Source organism: Ursus maritimus, unplaced genomic scaffold (assembly GCF_017311325.1).
Source record: "Ursus maritimus isolate PB19 unplaced genomic scaffold, ASM1731132v1 scaffold_31, whole genome shotgun sequence".
Classification (NCBI taxonomy): Eukaryota; Metazoa; Chordata; class Mammalia; order Carnivora; family Ursidae; genus Ursus; species Ursus maritimus.
In genome coordinates, this window is record NW_024425675.1 from 16,515,299 (window position 1) to 16,542,477 (window position 27,179).

Below are 27,179 nucleotides of genomic sequence, written 5' to 3' on the forward strand. Positions count from 1 at the left end.
TAAAGTGCAGGTGATTCTAATATGCAGCCAGGCTAGATAACCAGCAGTTTAGAAGAAGTTGTCTCACTTCTAAGCAAATTACACGATGGAATAAAGCGATATAATGTTGCCCAGGATTATTGATTTCCAGTAAGATTCCCTTGCGGAAGATTCAACTGTGTACCTAGGCCTACAGTGCCGTTCCCATTCCAGACACTTGAGTGCAGACAGCTGACATTTTCAAAGTCGCTGGGGATGAAAACCAAATTCGTCACTGGTGATAGCTTTCCTTCGTGTCCTCAATTTCCTTGTTAATTTACCTGTCAGTGTCCTACAAGGTGAATCGGAAGACTGCTCTGTTTACATGACACAGTGGGTTAGGATAGATCTGATTTTATTTATTTTTAAAGATTTTATTTACTTATTTGACAGAGATAGAGACAGCCAGCGAGAGAGGGAACACAAGCAGGGGGAGTGGGAGAGGAAGAAGCAGGCTCATAGCGGAGGAGCCTGACGTGGGGCTCGATCCCATAACGCTGGGATCACACCCTGAGCCGAAGGCAGACGTGTAACCGCTGTGCCACCGAGGCGCCCCGGGATAGATCTGATTTTAAACGGGCTACTCCACTGCACACAACAGAGACAGGATAATGATTTATCATCTAGTCTTTGGCCTGACACACTTAACGCTATTGAACAGTCAGGATCACGGTTCTGACAACTCTCCAGGGCTTCAACAAATGAACTTAACTAGGTTTAAGAACAGAAAAGAGTTCCTATCAAGAATCGTTTCATCGCCAACACTTCCTTTCATTTTTTCTTCCCCTTGGGCTTCCAATTTTTTAAAATAAATTTAGTTTATTTAATAGATAATGAAAGAGTAATTCATTTTTCCCTTTTAAAATTACATGTATGTAGAAGTACCTATACTTTTGATCAGTTTCCTCCCCCTACTGCTGCCAAAAGCAAAGACATTTAATGATTTAGGTACTCTGGAGGTCTTGCCATGGGTTAAAAAATTTTTGCATGGATTTTTTAAGTGTATCTTATGGACCCCATTAATTCCTTTGAGGATCTTTAACTGGTGATCCCAAGCCTAGAATGCTGAACTTGAGCTCTATGAGTCAAATGAGCCAAGGCAGGTCCATTAATAAAGCCATGTGGAAATTACTTCCGGCCAGAAAGAGCAGCCTGACAACATTCAGATATTTTGTTCATTTGTTTCTTAAATGAAATCAATCTGGACAGGCTAATACTTTAGAACACGGGTCCAAGATATGCCCTATGGCCAGAATCTGCCTTCCATATTCAGAACTTCCTCCGTTTAAACAGTAAGGAAATGCCATCTCATTTCTCCATCTTTGGCATTTTGGAAAGGGCAGTGGGTTAACTCAGGGAAAGCAGTGTTTGTCTAGCAATTTTCTGGGTGCACATGCTCAAGGAGACAACCCCAGATTAGGATAAATGACAGAGCCAAGCATAAAGAACTGAAAGATAATTGAGCTTGATCAGGGCTATGCCTTTTTTACTTGGCCAGTGCCAGATAGCCTTGGACCAAGCCGAACGCCGTGTTTTCCTGGCACAAACGAAAAAATACTTCAGAAAGTTATGGAAAAAAACCAAATTAGCAACATGTGATTAGGTGGACCTTGATTATAAAGTCTTTTTTATACCTGGAAACATAGTATCTGCTTTCCTTTTCTGTCTCTTTTAGTCCTTTGCTTGTCCTGCTGTGGGTTTCCCTGTGAGTCCCTGCCTCCCCTGCTGAAAGTGGGTACAAATGACGAACGGCTGTAGGAGCAGGTGCGGTCAAGGAAGAAAGCAGTATACTAAGAAATGTAAAAGACACTGAAACGCACAGATGGTAGCTGTGACACTTGTATTGTTAGGATGTAAGCAGCACAGGGATGTAGAGCAGAGGCACCAAATCTGTCTTGTTAAAAATACAGACATACACGGCCGCCTGAGTGGCTCAGCGGGTTAAGCGTCTGCCTTTGGCTCAGGTCATGATCTCGGGGCCCTGCGATGGAGGCCTTGCCTTGGGCTCCCCGCCCAGTGGGGAGCCTGCTTGTGCCTCTCCTTCCCCTCTATGCCTCCACCTGCTCGTGTGCGCACTCTCTCTCAAATAAATAAATATAATCTTTAAAAAAAAATACAGAAATATAAACTACCCTGTATGTTCCCAGGTCCCCTAAAATCTACTCTTTGTTTAAATTTCAAAGTTTCCATTTCAGACTCCTATGATAGCTTTGATGCTTCAGGAACTGGCTTAACTTTGACCACAGTGTCCCTGGATTCTTTGACTCAAGGCTTCCTTCCAATCAGCTAGAAGCAGGCTCCATGAAGCCCAGGCCCTTGTCTGACTCTGTTCCTCACAATGCCCGGCACACAGACGACGCTCAGTAAAATCTGTGGAGGCAAGTGGAGGGGGGAGGGGAAGAGAGGAAAAGGATTCCGTCCAAGCAGATGAACATGGCACACTAGATTCCGCCCTGACTCTGTCACCAGCGGCTCCTCGTCCAGAGAGGTGACTTGAAGACCTCCAAGGAACCTGTCCTCTGCATGACGCTGTGTCACACCCTGATTCCTTCACCCACTTAACACCCTCTGCTGGACAGGCCTTTCTCTTTCTAATTCGAGTGGTGAAATCTTAGCTACCGTTTAAAAGCCTTTCCTAGATGTTGACACTCCTGTCAGTGTCAGTCCCTCCTCCCCTTATGCCCGTGTACGTCAGACACGCAGGTGCTGAGCTGCCTGCTCTTTTACTCTGGAGTTTACTGCTCGAGGCTTCCATTTATGGTTGACACCTGCCATCCACAAAGACAGTGAATAGCTTCCCCAGCTCTGCATTTCTTTAGCAGGGCATACACGGGAGACATTCATTCAACACTCACCCACGTGTTGTTCACACTGAGCACAGTTCCAGGCATTGAGAACACAATGGTTTGCAGAATAGATTGGAAAAAAACAAAAACCAAAGCAAAAAACCTGCCCTCTTGGAGTTTATATTCTAACTGTGGGAGAATGACAACACACAAAATTAATAAATAAAATATATAAAAGAGTTAGGGAAAAAGTCAAGGAAGAGAGAGAGAGAGAGAGAGAGAGAGAGAGAGAGTATTTATGTGTGTATAGTGTGCATATACCAAGGACAGTATCTGAGGGGAGCATCTTCCTAGTGCAGGGAACTGCATGTGCAAAGGCCCTGAGGCGGGCATGTATCTGGCTGTCTGAACAACATGGAAGTCAGTGTGGCAGGAGCAGAATGAGCAAGTGGGAGAGTGTAAGGGATGAAGTCAAAAGTAAGGAGAGGGGCGGCAGTGTGGATGGTCAGACTGGAAATGGTCTTAAAGGCCGCTCTAGGGACTTCAAGTTTTACACTGAGTAAAAGAGAAGTCACTGGATGGATCTGAACAAAGCAGGGATGAGATCCACTCGCAGTTTAAGAGAGCTGTCCAGGCTGCTGAATTGAGAAGAGACGTCAAGGAAGCAATGACAGAAGCAAAGATACAAGTTAGGAGGCTATCCATGATGCTACTCCAGGGAAGAGGCGCCGGTGTCTTCGGCCAAAAGGAAAGCAGAAGATGTGTGAGAAGTGGTTTGATTCTCGACATGTTTTGAAGATACCACAGCATTTGGATGTGGGATATAAGAAAAAAAAGAACAGTCAAGAATGACTCAGTGATTTGGAGTGGATGGGTCTTAGGTCCAGAAGACGAAGCAGGTGTACTTGAGGCATGGACTACTAGGAGAGGAGCAGGGTTTGGGGGGAGCTGGGAGGGCCAGTCTGAGAAGTCCACTCAACATCTCAGTGGTGGTCCTGAATAGGCAGTTGGATATATGAATCTGGAATTCAGAGGACAGACCAGCGAAGGCATGCTGTTTACAAGTCAAACATCAAACGAAATCACTTATAGAATGAATGTAACTAGAAGAGAGAAGACCAAAGGACTTAGCCTTGGGCGCTCCAAGATGTCTAGTCGATGAGGAAGAACCAGCCAAAGAGAAAAAGGAGACAAAGGAAGATAAAAGAAAAACCAGGAAAGTGTGCTTGCTCTGAGCAAGCACAGAAAGTATTTAAAAGAGGATGGAGCACTGCAACGTGTCAAGTAACAGGAGCACTGAGGATTCACCCCTGGATTTAGCAATGTGAAGGTCACTGATGATCGGACATGACTAGTTTTGGTTGAGTGAGGGATGCGTAACCAGAGTACTTTCAGTATAAGTGGAGAACAAGTATGTACTACGTGTTGAAGGAGTTTTGCTGTAAAGAAAAGGAGAAAAGTGGGATAGTTAGAGGGGAATATGGTTCAAACTTTCATCGAAGGGAGAAATAACTACATTATTAGATGCTGATGGAGTTTCCGTTAGAATGAGAAGTAGTGATGACAAAGGAAAGGATTCTGCAGCTGTGTGGGGATGGGGGATGGGATCTAGTGCCCAAGTGAGTGGGCTGGCCATTGCTAGGAACTCAGTGAAAGGAAAAAAAGCAGAGCATTCAGGCAAACACGCAAGTTGCGCTCGGTGTGGTGGTGGAAACTCTCAGAAGTTCTCCTCTGTTTCCTTGCCTCTATCGTCTCAGTGAAGGAGGAAGCAAGTTCATTGGGGAGAGAGATGAGAAGGGGTTTGGGGAGCTGGTGAGAGAGGAGATGGTACAGAAGTCTTGAAGAGTTAGAAAAGTGAATAGAAGAGGGATATTGAGTATTATTTCTGGGGAGCCTTAAGAGCCAGTTGATCATGAATCTAGGGTGATACAGATCAACAGGGATGTGGCCAAGTTCAGCTTACAGATGCAGGTGCAGGAACAGACAGCTGGCTTATCCAGGGCTGACGATGTGCTGAGTAAATATGACAAATATTTACTGAATCTGACACTGAACTGGATGAAACTCATTGCCCACCGCCATATAGACATCAGAGGGTAGTTTTCTCTTATGATCACATGCTTTGTCCCACCCCGGTTTTGTCACCCTCAAGGAGAAATCCACAAAATCCAGGATTCTGAAGTACTCACCGCCCTTCAAATCTGTGTTTTAAAAAATCGAACAACGCTTTTTGCATCATGTCCGTGACCTGCAATTGAGCAAGCAATAAATTAGGATACAATAAAAATATTACTAATTACGACAAAACAATTTTATTCCCAAGACTGCTTAAAGATGGAGGCTTCCCATTTGGAAAGAGTAGCATGTGTGAGATTGCCACATTTTCCGGTTGCTGAATTCTGATACAATGACTGTTAAAAAGGCAAAGCTCCCCAAATTTATCCTGATGTTTTAGTGACAACACATGACGTCTCAAGTGGTTTCAGGCGCTCTGCACTTGATACTGTTTCCCCAGACTGAGTAAACTGAAGCTAGCAAAGCCTCCAGAGCAACAGCCATAAAAATGAAACAGAACAAATCAGGAAGCAATATATAACATAATAAAAAAAAAATAAAGCTACCTAGAAAATTGCAGGGAAAAAAAGGAAGCAATATATACCACAGCTTGGAAAACAACATGCTTTGCTGCTGCAAGCTCTTTAAGCTCTAAAATCAAGAGGGAGGTGGAGTCCCAAAGCAGTTCAGCCTGTGAAGGTCAAGTGTAGTGTGCTTGAGGGCAGCCACCTACCTCGTACCCCTTCAGAGAAGGGCCCACCAAGACCACTGGTCGCATAGAAGGTACCACGTCATAAGGAGGAGTGTGCTCTGTCTGCAGAGAGAGAGGAGAGGACTTCAGATGCTTAACAGGTGGGGGAACCTGAAATAGCCTAAGTATAAATTATTCTTTCTGAACTGTGTAATAGGAGGCACCGGCTTTCCAGAACTTTCTTTTTTTTTTTACTTGCCCCTTTCCTCAAGAAACCGAATCAAAGCTTGGTGGGCTTATTTTCCTAAAGTTCTCAAGTTACTGAATTGTCTATGGTTTTCTTGCTCTCCTCAAGAAAGACCACTGACATATTAGTCCCTAAAGCAGGAAGTGCTGCCTTTTGAAAAACTAGTTGGAAGGACAGAAAACATGCCTCATGCAGAGTGGGTGCTTTAGGCTTGCCGGGGAGTTAATACTGCTTTTCAAATGCATTTGAGAGTTTTCTGAAGGCTTGACCGATCAGGCTTAATGTGGTTAATTACGGAGAAAAGAAAGGTCTTCCTAGCTTTGCATTTGAGATGTTTGTCTTACCTGGACAAACCTAACTCCCAAACATTCCAAGGTTCATTACCAAATACTTGAAAATCCCTGCTTTACTGTGAGAGTTGAAGTTTACAAGGCATGCTTGTCCCAGCAAGCAGTAATCAGGATCATGATCACAGGTTAGTGATGAATGGTTTGGATTTCTGATTTCTAGATGTTGGAACTTGAAAACTTTAAATGTAAGGTGTGTGTGTGTCTTGGAAGGAAGGCGGTTAACGTGGGATAACATACTCAAGCATGCTGCAGGGGCCTCAAAAGCTTGGTTATCAACTTGCACATCTAATATGCTTTTCAAGAGTGGTTTAGGTATTGTCTCTGTTATAGAACTAATTCATGCCTTTCCAGGATAACTTCTTTCTTTTTTGGAAGAGCAGGGGGAGGGGCTAAATTCTGGAGCAATTTCTAAGACTTTGCAAAATTTTCAGCCTTGCTGCTTCACATAAAATGACCAAAATAAAAATTTTCCAAAAAAATACCCCTCAGGTAACAGCTAATCGGTCTGAGTACATTAAAACTGGCTATTTCTGGCCGGCAGAAAATGCTACATGGACCCAAAATGATTTTTTTTTTAATGCAGAATAGAGAGATAAGGCCTTAAAACAAGGGGGTAAGCAAATCGCTGTCATCTGAATCTTTCTGCATTCAGGAGTGTCTAAAAAAATATATTTTCAGAATCACAGAGACAAAAAAAAAGGTTTTTTTAAAACTATTTTAAGAATTTGAAAAACTAACGTGTGAATGTAATTTCTGCATCAGCCTGTTGCCTGAGAACATTTCATTGTTGCTTCAAATTGCCCATTACAGGGGCACCTGGCTGGCTCCGTGGGTTGAGCATCTGACTCTAGGTTTCAGCTCAGGTCATGATCTCAAGGGTTGTGAGTTCAAGCCTTGCGTGGGGCTCCGTGCTCAGTATAAATCCGGCTGAGATTCTCTCTCCCTCTGCCCCCTCTCCCCCCTTATGCTCTCTCTCTCTCAAATAAATGAATCTTTTAAAAAAAAATCGTCTATTACACACTTTCTGACTTTGATAGAATTTAACTTGCTTCCGGGGGGGGTGGTGTGGAGTTAAAAAGCATTTCAGTTTCAACAACTTCCATCTGAGATTTCATCCAGGGCAGCAGACAAATAATATTTCCAGGGGGCGAAAATAATGCTGTGACTGCGCTATCAAATTTTAGTCCTTCAGTTTTACCCAGTGTTCAAAATTAATTTTAATAGACACAAGAAAGGTAGAATACATTTTCAAACAGGGAAAAAAAAAAAACAAGACAAACATAATACAATAACAGCACAAAGGCCACAAGCACCACTCTAAAAGCAACCTAAAACATGGAAAACAGTCTCATCCGTGAATCTCAGGTTGTCTCTCTGTTTTTGAGCTCTACATTCAAGGTCACCACATAATCAATAACAGAAGAATGAATACCAGTGCCGAAGGCATCATAAGCATATTTGTCATGACATCGATACCACCTGGGATCTTACTGACAATGTCTAGAAGCCAAGTCCTTAGAGCTATTCAGTAGAAGAATACCTTTTCCATTGTTGGAATTAAGAATATAAATTGCACAGCTACCAAGAATTTTTATTTCGAGTCTGTAAGTATTACGTGGCCCCGTATTTTAGAGGTCTTTGGTTCCTTCGATCTCTGGCTGCCAGCTAGCGAAGCATTACCCATGCTGGCCATCAATCAGCTTCTCATTCAATAGCGTAGCTACAGAAATTACCTTATTTGATGGAATATTGGTACTTTATGCCCTATGGATACCGACACCATCATTTTTATCTACTCTTTCGCGCTAGCCTTACTGTGTTCCAATTCTTTAGCTGAAAAATTGTAATAAACATTTTTAAAGGTTGGGAATTTAAGAGTAAGCAAACTTCCAAAAAACATGGTTTTAGTTCATGTCGTCGCTCTGGGAAATCCAGAGCATCTGAGTGATGATTTTGTAGGCATCGGCGCTATAAACTCAGTAGCTTGGCTGCAAGGTTTCGCTGCGCCGAGAAGATAGGACCAGAGAGAGGGGCCCACGGGTGCGGGTGTGCCTCAAGCTGGGGCTGTCTGTGTTAACACAAAAAAATCCAGGTCTTAATTTTTGGAGCACCGAGGTCTTGCATTATAAAAGTAACCATCATTCGTTTAAAAAACAAAAACAACAAACTTCCCAGTTCGGTCTCTGACACCTCGTGGATCATTTTAGAGTTCCTCCATGTGGCAAAATGCTTGTGTGCAGGGGAAGAAGGCCAAGGACACGGAGTTTGGGGCACAGGAGGCTTTCCTCCACACCGTGTCACGGTGTCCCCATGGTTGTGTGGGGACACGGCGACAGGAGGAAGTCGGATTCCAAGACAGCACAGCTGGTGCAAAAAAGAAAGGAAGGAATGGAGATGGTGTGTGGGGGGAGGGCGAGGGGGGATGTCCTTCAAAAATAATGCTTTCAAGCTACAAAATGTGGGAAAGGAAACAGACTTGGTCTGGGGTCAGGCGAGCTCAGGAATACCCTTGGTGTCCAGTCAGGGGACGGGGAGCATCACTGTGTGGCACCTTGGCTGGCCAGTGGCAAAGGCTCTACGCGCGGCCACCGCCCCGTTATCCGACAGGTGAGATCCTGCAACCTGACTGTGATGGAGGAGGCAAGAACACCGGGAGAGTATTTAGAGATGACAATAGGAAAAACTCACAGTAAACCGCCAAAACAAGCCTGCAGTTTTCCACTGGTCTTGTTCATCTGCAGATTTTGCACCTAGTGGATTAGAAGTTTAAATACTGACTAAATTAAAAATTGAATACTTTTTTTTTTTAGTACAAGCTATGTATCTGGATATCATAAATCAGAATCGAATAAGGGTTTTAATATGCTTGACAGAAGTTAAATTTCCGGAAAAAAGAAAGAGACAAAGACAGACAGAATAAGCATGCACAATAGAGGTGCATCATACGAGGCTGTCAGTGTTCGACATCTGGGGATGTTTAAACGAAGTCCCTCGGTGGTAGATATTATTCCATCAAAAAGGATAAGTACTGTAATAGTGCTTTAACAGGTCACTCACTGAATTTAGTCGGTTTGAAATGCACGGACTCAATTAGCTGTTTGATAGGTTCTTTTCTTAGGACAGAACTGACTGCGTTTCCTAGAACTGCGGGATTGAATGCTAATGATGCCAGTGGCAGGATACACACAGCTTATGTCAACGTCAACTTACCGATTTCTGCTTCTGCTTAGCTACAGCAGCATGGAAAAGAAACAAAGAATAACACAGCATGCACGTTATTGGCTTATCCAAGGACGCAGACAGTCAACAGGACTAGAAATGTGGCGCAGTGCAGTTGAGCAGGTGACAGATGGGAGCTTGGAAGTTAATGTTACCTTCTTAAAGAAGGGCATTCTTTTCTCTTTGGAGTGGGGTGACGTTACACTGTTTGCACTGGGTTTAGGGGAGCGGTGGTTGGCTGGAATATCATTTTCTTCTGCATCTAAGCCAGTGGCATCTATGTCTATAGCTATATACAGACAAACAATTCAAAAATCATCAGGTAGACAGGAGAGGAAAAACAGGTTATAAAAAAAAATAAAATGAAAGCAAACAAAACGAACCACAGTAAAAGATCTATCATGAGTGCTCAGCGTAGTTAACAAATTTAAAGGTAAGGCACGTTACGAATGCAATGCAATCAAACCTAACAAAACCGAAAAGATCCCCTCGTGATACCTGTTCGCCTGAACACGTGAGTTTTAGGCTAGATCTCTTGAATAACATTTTTAGAGCAACATTTTTAATTTGGAGTTTCAAATACAGTACTGACAGTTTTCCACGTCGACTGTATTAAGTATGGCACAGAACATACGGCTTCACGTCTTATGGTATCTTCAGTCAGCTTTTCGGTAATAAGCAACTACACTGGAAACCCTTATCACAATGTGCCTCAGAGTCCTTCTTTTGCTTGGTTTTGTGTGGGGAAAAAAAAGGGGGCCATGTGGAAAGTGTCACTAAAAATGCAGTAGGCATTTGAGGGAAAGCGAGAATAGAAAAATCCCCAATTCAGGCAACACAAAGGAGTCCTACACGAGGCAAATGATACAGGGATGCTTCCTGGATGGGCAGGATCAAAACGATTTCTAGATGCTATGGACCCCCTCGGGCAGGCTGACTGAAAGCTAGTTATAAAACGCTGGACCCCACGATCTCCAAATGAAAGGAGTCAAATAAAATGACATAATAAGGGGACTGCCGCTGATGGATAGGAAGCCCTTATAGAAATGCATTAAACACGAGAGACAGAGTAGAAAGGCATGAAGACCCCCAGAAAACATGGCATGGGTCTCCCCATCTGGAGAACGAGAGGGTTAGGTCTGTGGTTTGACATGATTTCACTTTTAAACTCTTTTGCCTTGAAAACTGCAGCGATTAACGATTAAGTGTTAAGGGGGGGGGGGGGAAGACCCGTAATCTCATTTTGAGGTTTATAATAAAAATGCTTCCACCTGCAATTCCTACAGAGTTTTATCTGCTACGGAATCAGAGCTGGAAAGTATTTTGAAGATCACTTTCAACCCTCTTGTTTTTAAGATCGAAATGATAATTCAAGGGTTTAAGGGACTCGTTCTTGGCAGAAAAAACTCCGCAGAGCCAGGACTCAGAAGCTGGGCTCCGCATCTGCGAGCCCCCACCCCATCCCTGCACCTGCAGGTGAGCACTCCCCCTCCAGGCGCCCTTCCTCCCCCAGCCCCTTGTGCTTGCCAAGGCAGGGTGGCGTCCTCACTGCCAGGATTCAGGAAGGGACCGTAGACTGGAGCCCAGGAGAAAATGATGCTACGGTTTAGTGGAGGTCGCGGAAAAGAAAATCTACTCAATCTAACAAAAACCACAGTACATTCAGATCAGGAGCAAATTACCATCTGGAAATAACCGCTTGGTGTCGCAAAGCAGCTCCCATGCCTGCGACCCACAAGGAACACACCGGGTTCACACTCGGGCGTCCGCTGCTAACCTCTTCGATACGGTGGCAGATCACCTGACAGCCATCACATTATTTTTCAATTTTGAGGTTATTATGCGTATGAGGTGACTCAACCTTTTGAAAACTAAGATCTCTCGCTTAGTTGTTCCTTTGATTCATCTGAGGTCGAAGATGTGTGATGGAGTGATTCCCCGGCACTGTTTGCACAACGTTGCACGTACCAACGACTGCTTGCAGAAAGAGCGCGCAGGATTCTCTCTCCAGTGAAAGTACTAACAGACTGAGTTAATTCCAGCTATTTAGTTAGACTTACCTAGTAAATAAGTCTTTCTCTTTGCATCACCCACACACATCGATGCACTGAAAGGTTCACCATACAGTGTGGAGCAGAAACACAAGAAATCAATGCTGACTTTCATCCAACCCTATGATGCTCTTCCTGTTGAACCCTAACCTAGGAAGCATGTTGTGAGTGTCTTCCTGGTTACGACGGAGAGGATCTGGGCCAGTGTTTCACTATCTCTGAGACAGACTTACACCAACATCAGGTAAGTTTCCCTTCTGGTAAATTCCCATCTCCTTTTCCCTTTCTCATCTTTTCCTGGGCTTATAGAGGCCACCTTCCAGGGACAGTTCTTTCCGAGAGCGTTTCTGAAACTGAGGACACCTACACCCATGTCCCGAGTTGACAGGACATTGGCAAAGTTCATGCGTTAGATTTTACAGTTTGGCCCTTCAATCTGGTCTGCTGTGATCAGTGGGTGGATTTTTTTAAAAAAATTTTTATAGTAAGAGTGGAAATGCATAAAAAGTTTAGCTGTAATAGTGCCCAGATGTTTGGCGACCCACACATAGCCTCGGAGCCTCAGTCAGGTTTGAAATTTACCTATATTTGGACACAGGGGCTCAAAATCCCAAATTGAGAACTCTCCAATTTATTAGTTCTGACTTTTGGTTAACTTAAATTTAAAAGCACCTGGGTTCATTCCAAAACACAGAGAATTCTAAAACATTTGGCCACTTGCAAAGCACATTAAAGAAATCTACTAAGACAGTTAAGAAGCATGTTCAACTCTTTTCATAGCTCCATATACTTTATTAGACTCAGATGGTTACCCCTTTTTTGTTTCATACTTGTATCTGCAGACCTTGGCAAACATTAGTATTTACTTGGGAAAAACTACTTCCATAAATATGAAAATAGTTTCTTTTATTGGTCCTCAATAGAATCTTTTTTTTGTTTTTTTGTTTTTTTTTGGTGGAGAGCCTTGACAACATTTTTTGAAATCTGAATTGTAACTTCATCTTAGACATTTCGGTTCAGCTGAGTGGCACGCCGGGGTGATCTGTGTGGGCACGCACACGTAGGTATGGCGTATGTGCTGTGTAACTGGCTATCACCCCACTACCCAGATGAGAAGTGAAAATTTTTCCTTTTCCACATTCTTGAGAAACTCCAAGTATATTTACTTTAGGCAAATGCTTGTATCCTTTGGTTTAGCAAAGGGTGAGGTGAATCGTAGACAGGGCCTCTGGGAGATACAGGTCAAGGTTCCAACTGTAGGCCAACCCCCAGGGAGTTGGTTAGGCAGTTTACCCTGGAGGTGGGGTGGGGGGATCCTTTCTGTAGAAATTCCCTGAAATTTTCTTTTAGAAGCTGTGGGATTGATATGAAAATTATGGCAGGTCCCTTAGGCACCGACTATAAATTCAAGCTTGGCAAATGTCTCCAGTCCATTAAGCCACGAGTGTTTTCTGTTCTCGGTATTCAGAAACATTATGCCGATGTCCTGTGTCTGTATAAAACTTGCATCAAGTTTTAAATCATCTTTGCTTTATTGTAGTAAATTAAACTTTCGTTTTAGTAGTGACAAACACCTGTCTACAAAAGTGGAATGTTATTTTACAAACACACTCACTTATTCTTCGAAATGCACGTGGCCTGTTCTCCTTATATTTCCAAAACCGTGAGAAGGCTAGAGTATGGTTTAAGGAAACGGAAGAATTTTCCTGGTCTCCAGGGGTGGCGCTGACCTCTGACCTCTGCGGATGGGGCTGCAGTTGTATTCACTATATGATGTAACATTTCCCCATTTCAGGAGCTTGGTGACAGTCCTCTGGAGTCTCGGAGATAGGTTTTAAGATCTATACAAAGGGTACAGCTTTCTGTCATCATCTCTAATTTTACATGTTTGAGAAGGAGCGGAGCTAAGCCTCTTTGCCCTGTGCCTTCAGTAAACAACCCCCTCCACCGGTGGAGGGAAGATACAAGCCTCACATCATCCCTAAAAAGGCTTCAATTTTCATTTCAAACTTACTGTTTTACTTGATTTTGGGCAACTCGGAATTACTGCACGTTGTACATACCTGGTATTTGAAATCAATATGCATCCTAAAACGATTTCTTATTTAAGTGCTCAGATTTTGCCCTTAAAAGGTTCTATCATTTTTATGAAGAAGGCTTTGGTTGGTCTCCAAAAGGCACCACCACTCAGGAACGAGGCGTGATCAGGAGTAAGAGGGGAATCCTGATTGTAAGACACGCCAGTCACAGTGCAGTCACTTCCCTAACTTGTCCATTGATGTACACACTTCCCACTTCCAGTTTCCTCGAAATCACACAAGGAATCATTTCGCTCAAAATACTGCGCTTGGTGAGTCCTTGCAATCTTACTCTGACTCAACTGCATCTCTTAGCAAACAAAGATTCTGATGATATGGGCTTTTTGCAATGCTACCAATTAGTCTCCAATGTATATACAACTCCAAGTTCTACCCAGAACGGTAGAGTTGCCAGATTTAACAAAGAAAACTACAGTCAAATTTCAATTTCAGACAATTTTTTTTTGTTACTGTAAGTATTTCTCTTACAATACTTACATGAAAGAAATTATTCATTCATCTGAAATTCAAATTTAATGTGGTACCCTTCTCCACTGCCTTGGAAAGAAAACAGAAGCTACTCTTCCTACAAGTATTTCTGACTTTTTGCAATATTTCTACTCATCTCCTACATCTTCCACAGAGCCTTTGGGGTAAAACTCACGTGAGGTCCACCACTCCATCACCACTTTATTCTCCTTTCCTTGCCTTTTGAAAGCTTTTACCCTTCTTCTTCCTTTATTGAACATTGAGGCCAAGAACACACATGCACTGTGGCTGGTGGTGGGCATTCACCCATTTGCTGCCCATGACGATGTGCTGGGCACCACGGTGGGGGGTGTGTAGGGAGAAAAAAATTAAATACATTCATCACTTTGGTCCTCTAAACAACTTACAGTGAGCACATGGACAAATTTCCTTTTTTCAAAGCCCTGAAGAAAATTTCCCCATATTATTTCTTACTCCATGTATGCATTCTGATTTCTGATCGCTTTCAGCCCTCCCCGGGTTCACACAGGGACTCTGCATGTAGAGTCACACAGCTAGGGGAGATCGAGGAAAGCGTGAAATGCAGAATGTACCGAGCTGCACTCGTTGCCTACTTACCGGATGACGGTGGTGTAGATTTTCTGGAACTAGGTACTATGTCACCCAAACTGGATGATGAATTTCCTCCTGATTTACTGGAGTAAAGCAAAAATGTATATTACACCTGACACTTATTTCAGATATTACAACATTTGTATTGCTCAATAAACATGATTAGTCATTGTGTTTCTACTGAACTTTAAATCTGTCTTTCCTACAAGGAGGCAAATAGTAATTTCCCAGGGGAGATGCCCGGAGTGCTTGAAACAGCCATGTAATCGTCTTGGTTTCAAATTCCAGGTTTAATTTTAAAAGGCCCTGAGAGACTGGAAGAGAATAGGGTAATTTCTGCAGCCCTCAAATTCTCCGCCAGCAATCACAGAGAGAGAGCAGCAGAGCTTTCCTTTGCTTCTTAGGTTGGAGACCCTCTGAAGCAGTGAACAGAACTTTAAGGTTAACACCAAGACTTTTGGTTTTCTTCTCGTTTGGTTCGCTTCGTTGGCTTGGCTTGGTTACTCTTAGTGTATTAAGACAGAGTACTCAAGCCTTCCTGAGCAACCTATAAAAGAAAAACACTGCAATACCGAACTTGCTAACCTTTGCGAGACACACAAAGGAACAGGACAAACAGGGGTGACACCATTTAACCCTCCGATAGCAGTCAGCATTTGGAACGTGTCTCACGCGTGACTAACGCCGAGGATTCGACCTGGGTTCACGGAGGCACGAATTGAAGAGCATGTACCGTGGAACCATCACATTCTAAAATTCGATACGTGATATGCCAGTGTCTTAGAAACTTTAGACTTAACATCGGAACGAGAGCATTTATGTTTTTTACCGGCATTCCAGCACGCCAAATACCCTGTTACTAAAAGACCCCCTTCACAGATGAAGACAGGAAGGAGTAGCGAGGGACAGGCAATTTTGGCAAGACGGTCTTACTGCCTAACATTTATTATCAGAGCCAACCCTGGGTCTAGTTGAAAGAATCCGCTACAATGTCTGTGCACCACAGGGCAGTGTTTAAGTTACATAAATATTAATACGAACATATAAATTCCACTAAAACGCCAGGAAGCAGGCTGAATTGTATCACTTTTATGCATTTTAATGCGTAAAACAGACCAACATCAAAAACTTAACGCAGCTAGCAGGAGCCTCTGTATCTTTCTGAGGTTCTTAAGAGACACGCCAGGACATTTAACAAGGATACCAGACAGGATGTACAATTAATAAAAAGTGGTATTTACAGAAGCAATTTCTGGTCGTTTTACAAGAATATACCCTTACACCAGGACCAAAACATTTTCTTCCAGAAGTTTTTTGTGTGTTTGGTTTTTGTTTTTACTTTCTTTAAAGTCCCAAGTCTAATTTCAGTTTAAGGATGGGTCTGATTTACATTCTCTTTGAATTTTAATAAAAGTCAAAGCATTATTTGGATTGTGTAAAATTTCGACAAACACCGCAAATAGTCAAAATGTTCAAAATGCAAATTTGCCCTTAACTTTTCATTCTAGACAAATGCCACATTCTTGAGCTCTGCCCCAATTTACTGCCTTTCATTTCTGTCGATTTTCATAATTTAAAAATCAGAGCTCTTACATACTTCTGAATTCTGGTTATGTCCTCAAAATAAAACTATATTTCGGATGTTAGAAGACAAATGTAAAAATCTCTAAAAGCAAGTAAAAATACCTTCCCAGACCAAGGCAAAAGCTTAGGTAAATAGACAGGACAAAAGATATTCAGTTATAGGAAAGGTAACTTAGCTCCCTAGAATAAGTTGTGGGATGTTACTCCCCAAATGTCAATTATAGTCTTTTAAGAGAAAAAAATGGAATAGCAAAACAGTGTATCTAATAGAGTAAATACTAACAGATGGCAATATTAATGATGATCTGTCTGTCCTTGCTACGCGATGCGTGGTGTAGCAGGGTAATCTGTCTGAGGTCAGGCTACAGTCAGATCGATCCAGTTTTCATCCTGATTCTACCGCTTACTAGTTGTGCCAACTTGGTCAAGTCCCTACCTTCTCTTTGCCTGCTGCCCCGTCTGGGAAGTGGAGGCTTTAATACCTATTGTTTCCCAAGTTCTAAAGCAGAGCTGATGGTTCACATCAGACCAGGGATGACCATGTGGGAGACAGAGGAAACTCTGCTTCCTTAACAATTTTGGCCAAAGTTTCTCCCTTCCTACGCTTTAGGAAGTAGTTTTCCTTTCTCGGTTTGTACATGAATAAGCAGAGAAAAATCCATCCCAAATTTTTCATAACGCATTCTACAAAACACTATTCCAAAGACATGAACCAAGAAAAATTTAAGATAATTTTAGTAAATACATGAAAAATATCCCCATCCCACTACCCAGATTCACAGTACATGCTGATGTAATAAAGGCTCAGAAAGCGGGTGCCTGGGTGGCTCAATCGGTTAAGCATCTGCCTGCGGCTCAGGTCATGATCCCAGGGTCCTGGGGTTGAGCCCCACATTGAGCTCCCTGCTCAGCGGGGAGCCCGCTTCTCCCTCTCCCTCGGCCTCTGTCTCTTCGCCCTCCGTGTGCTCTCTCTATATATCTCAAATAAATAAATAAAATCTAAAAAAAAAAAAAAAATCAGGAGTGCCTGGGTGGCTCAGTCGGTTAAGCATCTGCCTTCAGCTCAGGCCATGATCCCAGGGTCCTGGGATCGAGTCTCCCTCTGCTCTTCCTGTTTGTGCTCCCACACTCTCTCTCTGTCAAAGAAATAAAATCTTAAAAAATAAATAAGGCTCAGGAAAGTCCTTAAAATAATTTCCTACAACCTAGTACCACCCTAAACTTGACCAGGAACACTCTAAAAATGCTGAATGGTCCCTAACAAATCAAGCCAAAACAAGCATCCCTGTCTGAGATAACATCAAACCTCAACGACCTATTTACCACCAAATTGAAAACAGCAATATCTATACCCTATGAAAGAAAAAAAATGTCCACATTACGAGATTTTATTAGCTAGTATTAAGATACCAGTATCAATACAGAGAACGGAAGAGTACCCAATAAAGCCAGGAGAGCACTGGAAATTGTATGCATAGAATGCCATCTTCAACATCCTACCAGTCCGATGCGCAGGCTTGGTTGATCTGCACGCGTCTACTTTTTTTTTTTTTAATAAATTTTTTTTAAAAGATTTTATTTATTCGACAGAGATAGAGACAGCCAGTGAGAGAGGGAACACAAGCAGGGGGAGTGGGAGAGGAAGAAGCAGGCTCCCAGCAGAGGAGCCTGATGTGGGGCTCGATCCCATAACGCCGGGATCACGCCCTGAGCCGAAGGCAGACACTTAACCGCTGTGCCACTCAGGCGCCCCTGCATGCGTCTACTTCTATATGACGACATGCATCTCACAGTCTGAGAGCCCCCAGTAACCCCGGGATTAATGAAAGCCAGATATGGGGTAGAGGTCTCCAAAAAGGGAGGAAGTGCATTTGAACTAAAAGGACCTGACAATTACAAAATACTAAAGAAGATGGACGTTCCAAACCAAAAAGAATCTTCCATTGTACTTGTTTGCAGATGCTTGACCAAAAAAAAAAAAAAAATTCTTGCTAATGCTAAAGTATTACCATTGAATACAAAGGATTTTGCAGCATTACAGAAACAAATAAAATCTAAGCTAGAGAAAATAGAAGCCTAGCTCTTTACATCAGCGAAAAGATCTGCCCAAATCACATCCCTTCCCACAGGGAGAAGCAGGCAAGGTTCTCAGACGTGTCTGCATAGGGTTCAATTTCAAATTCACTCCAGGTCTGAGTAGCTCTTTCCAGTGATTCTTTTACGGAAGGGCACACAACTTCAAGAATCCTAGGAAGGATTACTCAGCCCCAGCGTATTACATAACTCATTTAATTGCTATCTGCAAATGCAGTTTTAACTGGTTTCATACTGGGTTTCCCTTCAAGTCCTTAGCAGTGGGTAGAACTGAAAACTGAGTTTCCCATGTGGGGATGAAATGAACAGATCACAAAAACTGCTCTTCGCCAGTGATGTCTAAGACCGTCATGCCTAAAACGCCTCCCCACCCGGCCAGGCAGCTAGCGACCCCGGGATTAGTCACCAAGGCTGCTCAGGGCAACAGTGTTTTCAGGAAGAGATTAGGACGTGAGAACGTCCTCTGCACTGAAGCCCCAATTTAATACTCGATGGCTTTATTATTAATGAGAACAATTAATTTGATTCTGTCCCAAATACGATGAAAGTCAAACGCTGGGATGCCATCACTACACCATAGCGCCAGTCTGCTTTTCAACACGTAATAAAGACCACGGGACGCAGAAAACGAGAACACGCGAATGACCGTGTAATGTGGACTTTTACACAAACGCTGTTTTTCTCATACCTGGAGTAGAATTTCCCTTGCTTGGCTCTCTGTTCATGCTGCAGCCTCATATTTTCTAGTTTCACCGGGCTTGGAATGAATCCGATTTCACAGCCTTCTTTCACCAATCGCCCTATCCACCAGTCATTGTTAAATTTCTAAACACAAAAGCAAATTTGTTTGCCATCAGTGCACAGAAGTTCACGCCTTCAGATTGTTTTTCTTCTACGCGAACGATTTTCGGTGGAGAGGCATATTATGGCAATTACAGTAAACTATGCCTCAACATCACAACTGGAGAAACTCGGAGGGCTTCATGGTCGAGCATGTATGAATCAAGTATTGTCAATGAGCCCAGCAATCCACCGGCGCTTGCCTCTTCCTCCTAGTTCCTGCTATTGCTTTGAGACTAACCTGAATTCCAACGCAGCTCCTGCAGGATCACCTCCCCTGGTTCAAAGACGAACAGCCCATCCTATCAAGAGACCATTAGAACTAGGGAGCATGACAGAGGCCTCTTCTATAATCAGATTACTTAAAAATATTAAGAGTGGGAGAGAAACACTGAAATCTACCTGAAATATCTTGTGTCAGAGCAAAATGTCCCTCTGTGCAAACAGGTTTCTAATTACCATGGTACGGTGTTCTCAGAGGGTTTTTCTCCACTTGTGTGGATGTTGACGATTTCTCTCTTGCAGACAGACTATTTACTCTAAATCTATGATTTGGTTTTACTTCTCTCAATTAGATGGTATCTTTCCAGTCTGTTCTTGAACATTTCAAAGACTAGCTACTCTGTGTTTGTTTTTTTCCCTTCCATGGTAGAAAAGAGACCCCTCTTTAAGCAGCAGCCATCGGGAGGGGACCCTGGATTAACCGAACTCCCTGTTGTAAAGTCAGATTCCAGGCATGACATTGTTTGTGACAACTTTTTCCATCTTTCCTTCCCAGGCAGTATTTATATCTCTTTCTAAAAGTTAGTGAAACGGTAGGCTCTGAATTCTCTAGGCCTGGGCACCTGGGTGGCTCAGTCAGTTAAGGGTCTGCCTTCAGCCCAGGGTGTGATCCCAGGGTCCTGGGATCGAGCTCCACATCGGGCTCCCTGTTCAGTGGGAAGTCTGCTTCTCCCTCTGCCTCTGCCCTTCCTCCCTCCCCACTGCTGGTGCGTGCTCCCTCTCTCTCTCAAATAAATAAATAAAATCTTAAAAAAAAATTCTCTAGGCGGTTTTATTTCTTACATATACAAAAACATTGGAGTCAGGGCTAAAACTGTGCCTCTCTACCTCTTTACTAAACAGATTTTTAGAGTACGGATTTTTTAATACATTTTTGTTATCTGAGTCTAGTCTAAGCTCTTCTAATTGGCTGTCATCACCTCCTTTAGTTATAGATTGTATCACAGGGAGTATGAAATTTACATATGTTCCTCATGACATATCACCCCTCAGATGCAAGTCGCTCCAATTCTCATTCCTGCAGCTCCAAGGAAACCTCATATTCACACCCTGAGAACATCATTCAGGGGGAATTTCTGCTCCTTTCATACCCTGTTCTGCACAGCAGGCATTTGATAAATGTTGACTCAAAATAAACCTTAATTAAGGGTGCGTTTTTCCAACGCACGGGTATGAGTCATTGCTAACTGGCAGGTGGAGACTTTGGCGTGGAGAAAAAGGGAGTGTCCTGCTCTCTGCTCCTTGCCTCCGTGGCTCCAATTCCCACCACGCTCCCTTCCACTGCCGACATTAACCACCCGAGAAGGGTCCAGGGCATCAGTGGTCTGCATTTGGGCATCGTCAGCAGAGAGGAGAGATTGTGAATTCTAGGCGTTATTATTAACCCTCCCCAGATGGCTAAACTTGCAACATGAGGGGAAAACGACACACAGCCAAGGTTAAAAATTAAAAGAAAAAGTACAGGTGACGCATAAAAAAGGATCATCTACTCCAGTAATTCCCACTTTCTGGGTCACAGAGCCCAGGGGAGCCCTGAAGTCAGTGCAAGACTCCTGTGACTTCCTTCTTCTTTCAAAAGGTTATATTGATATCAGGAAAGGTTGAGCGGCATTGCATCCGCGCGTGGTATTCAAGTCCAGCTACACGCGACGCTATGTCACGGCAGTAAGAGAGAGGAAGTGATGTCTCGAGGTGAAAAGTCATGCGGGCAGAAATTCAAATCCTTTTCCTTACTTCCTTAACATGCAGAAAATCTTTTGCTTCGAAGGAGATGGCCATGCCTGGCACTGGAACATCATCTTCGTGGGCTGCACTATAGCTGACATTTGTCCGAACAGCAAACGCAACGGGCTTTGTCTAAAGCGGGAAAAGAAAGGGAGAAGAAAGTTAAAAAGAAGCAACCGCGTTCCTCCTTTTTCTCCCTGTGATATCAACATACGCCGACTATCTGTTGTCGTTGTTGGTTTCTTCCACCTGGTTCTTTATCACAAAACAGATTATTGGTACTCACGGCACGGGGAGTCTCTGCCCTCTGCGATGCAACCCACCTGAACTAGGAAAAGGCCATTGTTCTCTTCGAAAGCACTACAAGTAATGAAGGTAAAGATGAAGTCTGGAAACATATGTTTACAACATAACAGCTTGTAGCAAATAGAAATCAGGAGACACACACAGAGCAATGAAATGCCCTTTCTTCTTCCTTCTCAGTGAAAAAGACTGAGTACCAGCCACTCCCACCCTAAAGAGCTACTTTAATAAATAATTAATGACCTAATTCTTGGAAGCACAGTGTGAAAAAAAAAAACCAGAGAAGATATCTAATTCATGGCTGCAGGGAATTATGAAATCAATGACCTTTAATTCTTTTTTTTTTTTAAGATTTATTTATTTAGAGAGAGAGAGAGTGCACAGTGGGGAGGGGCACAGGGAGAGGAGACAGTCTCAAGCAGACTCCTCACTGAGCACAGAGCCTGATGGCAAGGCTGGATCTCATCACCCTGAAATCATGACCTGAGCCGAAACCAAGAGTTGGATACCTAATTGGCTGAGCCACCCAGGCACCCATCAGTGACCTTTAATTCTATTCTTTTCCCTCTTGAGTTCGGTCAGCCGCTGAAGACAGTAACATGAATTAAGCCATCCTTCATTATTTGATGCTTTGCAAATTTATAGGTTAAGCATCTGTCCTCTGGGCAATTCCTATGTATCTACAAGGTGAAAAAACAGATAAGTGCAGAAATGGTGAAAAGAGGTATTGTCTTAACTGGCACTGCATTTCTTCACATTGTGGACACGTGGATTTTTTCTGAGAAGTTTCTCCCTACCGAAGGAGCTCTTCTTTGACCTGGCTTGTCAGGGAGGAAAACTGGGGATTGGGAATAAGAGACCATCTTTATTTCCAAATTTTCCACACTTGTTCTGTTCTATGGGATTGTTGTCTGGGTTGAGGACCAAGCTAAGAGCCACAAAGTCACTCAGATCCATCCACAATATGCAGACTAAGAAAGGCTACCACATTCTGGATAAGGGCACAGTAGACATAAAGTGGACGTAAGCATAGGAAAACCGATTCTTGGTATCCACTACGATCTTTAATGACATAAAAGATACTCTTCCTCAAATGGAAATAGGGACTTTAAAAAAAAAAGAAAGAAAAGTTGCCCATAATTCTACCACTGAAACACAATCTTTTTTAAAATTTTAGTTATTTTTTAAAATTTAAATTCAATTAATTAACATATAGTGTATTATTAGTTTCAGAGGTAGAGTTCAGCACTTCATCAGTCTTAATATGTTGTGTTAATTACATCACGTGCCCTCCTTAATGTCCATCACCCAGTTACCCCAACTCCCCCCCACTTCCCCTCCAGGAATCCTCAGTTTGTTTCCTATGATTCAGAGTCTTTTATGGTTTGTCTCTCTGATTTCGCCTTGTTTTATGTTTCCCTCCATTCCCCTATGATCCTCTGTTTCATCTCTTAAATTGCACGTGAGTGAGATCGTAAAATTTTCTTTCTCTGATTGACTTTTTTCGCTTAGCATAATGCCCTTTAGTTCCATCCACGTCGTTGCAAATGGCAAAGATTTCATTTTTGTTGATGGCTGAGTAGTATCTCTCCATTCATCTGTTAATGGCATCTGGGCTCTTTCCATAGTTGGGCTATTGTGGACATTGCTGCTATGAACATTGGGGTGCAGGTGCCCCTTCGGATCACTACGTTTGCATCTTTGGGGTGAATACCCAGTAGGTCAATTGCTGGGTCATACGGTAGTTCTATTTTCAGATTTTTGAGGAACCTCCATACTGTTTTCCAGAGTGGCTGCACCTGCTTGCATTCCCACCAACAGTGTAGGAGGGTTCCCCTTTCTCCACATCCTTGCCAACATCTGTTGTTTCCTGACTTGTTCATTTAGCCATTCTGACCAGTGTGAGGTGGTATCTCATTGTGGTTTTGATTTGTGTTTCCCTGATGCCGAGTGCTGTTGAGCATTTTTTTTTCATGTGTCTATTGGCCATTTGTTATGTCTTCTTTGGAGAAATGTCTATTCATGTCTTCTGACCATTTCTTGATTGTATTATTTGTTCTTTGGGTGTTGAGTTTGATAAGTTCTTTATAGATTTTGGATACTAGTCCTTTATCTGATAAGACATTTGCAAATATATCCATCCATTCTGTTAGTTGTCTTTTGGTTTTGTTGACTGTTTCCTTTGCTGGGCAAAAGCTTTTTATCTTGATGAAGTCCCAATAGTTCATTTTTGCCTTTGTTTCCCTTGCCTTTGGAGACGTGTCTAGCAAGAATTGCTGCAGCTAAAGTCAAAGAAGTTGCTGCCTGTGTCCTCCTCTAGGATTTTGATGGATTCCTGTCTCACATTTAGGTCTTTCATCCATTTTGAGCCTATTTCTGTGAAACACAATCCTTGAAAAGTGATGGTGCTTCCATTTTTTCTTGAAATTTCTTTAAATATAATAGATTTTACTCCCACAGCTACAATCATATTTCATTTTTATCCAATTTTTAAAGTAATATACTATGTCTTCATGTGATATGATGCTTTTTAAATCTACCACTTAAAAAATTATCCCAACCATTCACCTTTTTTGCTATGTAGGTTTATAATTATTTTTTCACTACGATAAATATTCTTCTTTGAAAAATCTTCATACAAAAAGTCTCTTTCTATTTAGAATTCTTTCCTTGGGACAGATTCCCAGAGGTAGCATGAGTAAGCCATGAGTTATCAAGACCTTCTTCAATTCTCTTCCAAACTACCATCCAACTGGGTTACACCATTTTAAACCACAACCAGCAGTATAAGATGGAGCCCTTTAAAAGAAGACATAGTCTTCATCAGACTTGGTTATACTGCTAGAAATAGGATTTTCTTGAATCGATTTTTTCCATCATTCAGGAGAGTTTCTGATCACAAAAACGTAGGTCCAAGATTTTCTTTTTTTTTTAAATGTTAGCATGATTTCTCATTTCCCCCAAGGTCTTTTATTCCTTGGAGGATACAGAGTTTAAGCATTGCATATGTGTTTTCATCACTGGAAGACATAAATTTTAAATGTACAACTCCACAGAGGATCCTATGAAAAATCTCATGTCTTTTATGCATTAACTTTTCAAAGACTGGAGTCCCAGGAAGAGGAAACACCAAAAGACAGAAAAACTGAAGGTGTGGTGAAGGCTAGCTTACAGTAACAGGGGCCACAGATCATCATTTTATGTTCTGACAGTCTAAGACATCAATACGGAATGTTCCTCCTTCCTCGGCTCATGTAACCAGTAATGCTAGTGTTAGAGATGGAGCTGTGTATGGGCGTCAGCTGTATACAACCTACAAGGAGGAAAGAACAGCAGAATCTTGTCCCTCGGTGTCTCTACTCCAAGAACTACATTTCTAGGAGGGGGGGGAGGGGACTGGGCTAGGCCGGGGATGGGTACTAAGGAGGTCGCGTATTGCATGGAGCACTGGGTGTTATACGCAAATAATGAATCATGGAACATTGCATCAAAAACTAAGGATATACTGTATGGTGACTAACATAACATAATAAAAAATTATTATATAAAAAAAGAACTACATTTCTAAAATTAGAATGGACAACAGTGAAAGTGAAGAGGAGGAAAAAGGCTTTTATCAAAATAAGAGAAAAAAAAAAAACCCCAGAATGCAAACCAAAGGGGCCGAATGACGGTGTCACCTTTGGTTCCCTGAACTCACTTCAGCTCTAACTCAAGCAGCACGCCTACTACATGGAAGATATTTTCCACATCAATTCCGTGCGTAATGGGTTCAAGAACAGGGCATTTTAAATGCGCCTGGATTTGAATTCTGATTCTGCCACTGCCCAGGTGAGCAGCTGGGCATATTTCTTACCCTCACTGAGCAATGTTTCCTCATGGCTCAAATGAGAGGAATAACACCAATATGGCAGCGTGATTATGAGATTTCAGAAAATGCGTGTCACGAGTTATGGGAAGTCCTGCCATTTGCAACGACCTGCATGGACCCCAAAGGCATTATGCTAAGTGAAATGAGTTAGACAGACAAAGGCAAATCTTGTATGATCTCACTTATACGTGGAGTCTAACCACCACCACCACCCTACCTCCCTGCAAAAACCCAAACTCATAAAAACCGCATGCATAAGGCAGGCTAGTGTTCGGAATAGACACTGCTCAATAAAGTGGCATTTGCAGGGCGCGTGGGTGGCTCCATCAGTTAAGCATCTGACTCTTGGATTTGACTCCGGTCATGATCTCAGGGTCATGGGATTGAGCCCCATGTCAGGCTCTGGGCTCAGAAGGACTCTGCTTAAGATTCTTTCCCCCTCCCTCTCCCTCCCCCCCTGCTCGTCCCCCTATCCACCCACCCTCTCTCTCAAATACATAAAATAAAAGCTAAAAAAAAAGGGGGCACTGGCCATACACCATAATAAATGCCGTACCCAACTAAATGTCTGCCCATATTCACCCATCTTTTAAGGCGCTACATAAACGGCTTCCTCTGTGCTCTTCCACTGCGATGCTCCTTAGACCAAACTAGTTAAGACAGTTGAGGACCGGCCATATGCCGCGGTGCTAAATGACGATTACACTCAAGATTCTCCAGTGTGCGTTCCTTCGTACTGTCTCGGACGTGAGAAAATGGTACAGTTTCCCCGTATCTGTTTGCTTCCACTGTTCTAGCTCTTGAATTCTGATTTTCTTTGACAGTTCTCAGTCACAGAGGCTTTTATTTTTTTAACCAACTTGAAGTCCCAAGGGAACGTGGCTTAAGGAATCTTTGAATGTTTATCCCATGAAACCATTTTTTTTTAATCGAACATACCCAGCTTTCAGTGGACACCCGCATTTCTGGCCTGCTGGCTGTAGGGTCCTCCCAGGACTTCCTCCTTTCCTCATTTGGGCCTCTCGGCCTTGTTCCTGCTCACACACACGCTCTCAGCCCAGAAGGAAGCCTGCTGTGTTTTTATGGTTTTCCAGTGTCTCTTCTCTCATCAGGGCCTAGGGACGTGCTTCAGTGGCTCCCCCTTCACACTCATGCGACCCGTGGTAAGAATCTATGGCTACAACGGAATGTTGGGGTATTTATGTGTGGAGGCCAGCCGCTGTTTACTTTCTCTTTTTTATGCTCTCTTCCTAAGGTAAGACAAAGTCCTGAAAAGCAAGAGCGAACAGATGCCAGGAAGCCCTGGCCCTATGGAGGCCTCCTCGGAACACCAGGACAGAGGGAATGGTGGGGACACATGGAGCCAGAGCTGTCACACATGCTGGGCCCCCTCCCTGTCCTGGGCCTTGAGGGAAGCAAGGCTGGGCCAGGCCTCTCGGCCAAAAGTAATGGTGCGCTCTGAGGAGCGGGCTTTGCCCCCAGGTCGCAGGCTCCCCTTCAAGTTGTTTTTCACCCACTCTCTAACTCCAGGGCCTTATAAGATCTGCCTGAAAGACTTGGTCATGGCTGGAGGGGAAGGTAGGGAAGCAAGGCAGGAAACACACATGTAAAGGTGGCCCACCGCCCTAGGTAGGGTCCTAGCAGGACTGGTGTGGAACAGTTCTTAAATCCCAACTGAAACTGAGACTTGGAATCACCCTCCTCCTCAGAATCATTGGGATAATAAATTGGTTGGGAGACCACGTGATCCTTAATTCCACTTTCTTTCGACCTCAGTAATATCCTGAGAGCTTTCTTTCTCAGGCCAGTGCCATAGCTGGAGCTCAGCGTCGCTGTTTCCTTCTACCTGGATTCCTGGCTCACCTGTGTGGCCGTGGACGCCAT

General features: G+C 43.1%; 2 protein-coding genes across 2 annotated transcripts in view; both read right to left on the reverse strand.

The window, feature by feature from the left end:
• Positions 1–5,046, reverse strand: part of CACNB2 (calcium voltage-gated channel auxiliary subunit beta 2) — a 25,392-nt gene extending 20,346 nt beyond the window's left edge. Inside the window, exon 1 of the mRNA XM_008692055.2 lies at positions 4,994–5,046. Within this exon, the coding sequence (XP_008690277.2) occupies positions 4,994–5,043 (50 nt within the window). The 5' untranslated portion in view covers positions 5,044–5,046. The remainder of the gene's footprint in view (positions 1–4,993) is intronic.
• A 513-nt stretch (positions 5,047–5,559) lies between these two features.
• On the reverse strand, positions 5,560–27,179 carry LOC121106292 (voltage-dependent L-type calcium channel subunit beta-2-like). Its single transcript, XM_040645237.1, has 6 exons — positions 27,159–27,179; positions 21,131–21,253; positions 18,963–19,099; positions 14,603–14,679; positions 9,522–9,655; positions 5,560–5,673 (listed from the first exon to the last, which is right to left on the reverse strand). Exons 1-6 carry the CDS (start codon positions 27,177–27,179, stop codon positions 5,560–5,562), a joined length of 606 nt encoding a protein of 201 aa, XP_040501171.1.

What these genes read in the sequence shown, in the direction of transcription:
- LOC121106292 (XM_040645237.1), bottom strand. Translation starts at nt 27,179, where the DNA reads ATGGCGTCCACGGCCACACAG. An exon ending in TGGCGTCCACGGCCACACAG is followed by an intron (nt 21,254 to 27,158) that starts GTGAGCCAGGAA and finishes TTCCCGCTTTAG; the next exon opens with ACAAAGCCCGTTGCGTTTGC. An exon ending in ATCTACACCACCGTCATCCG is followed by an intron (nt 9,656 to 14,602) that starts GTAAGTAGGCAA and finishes GTCTGTATATAG; the next exon opens with CTATAGACATAGATGCCACT.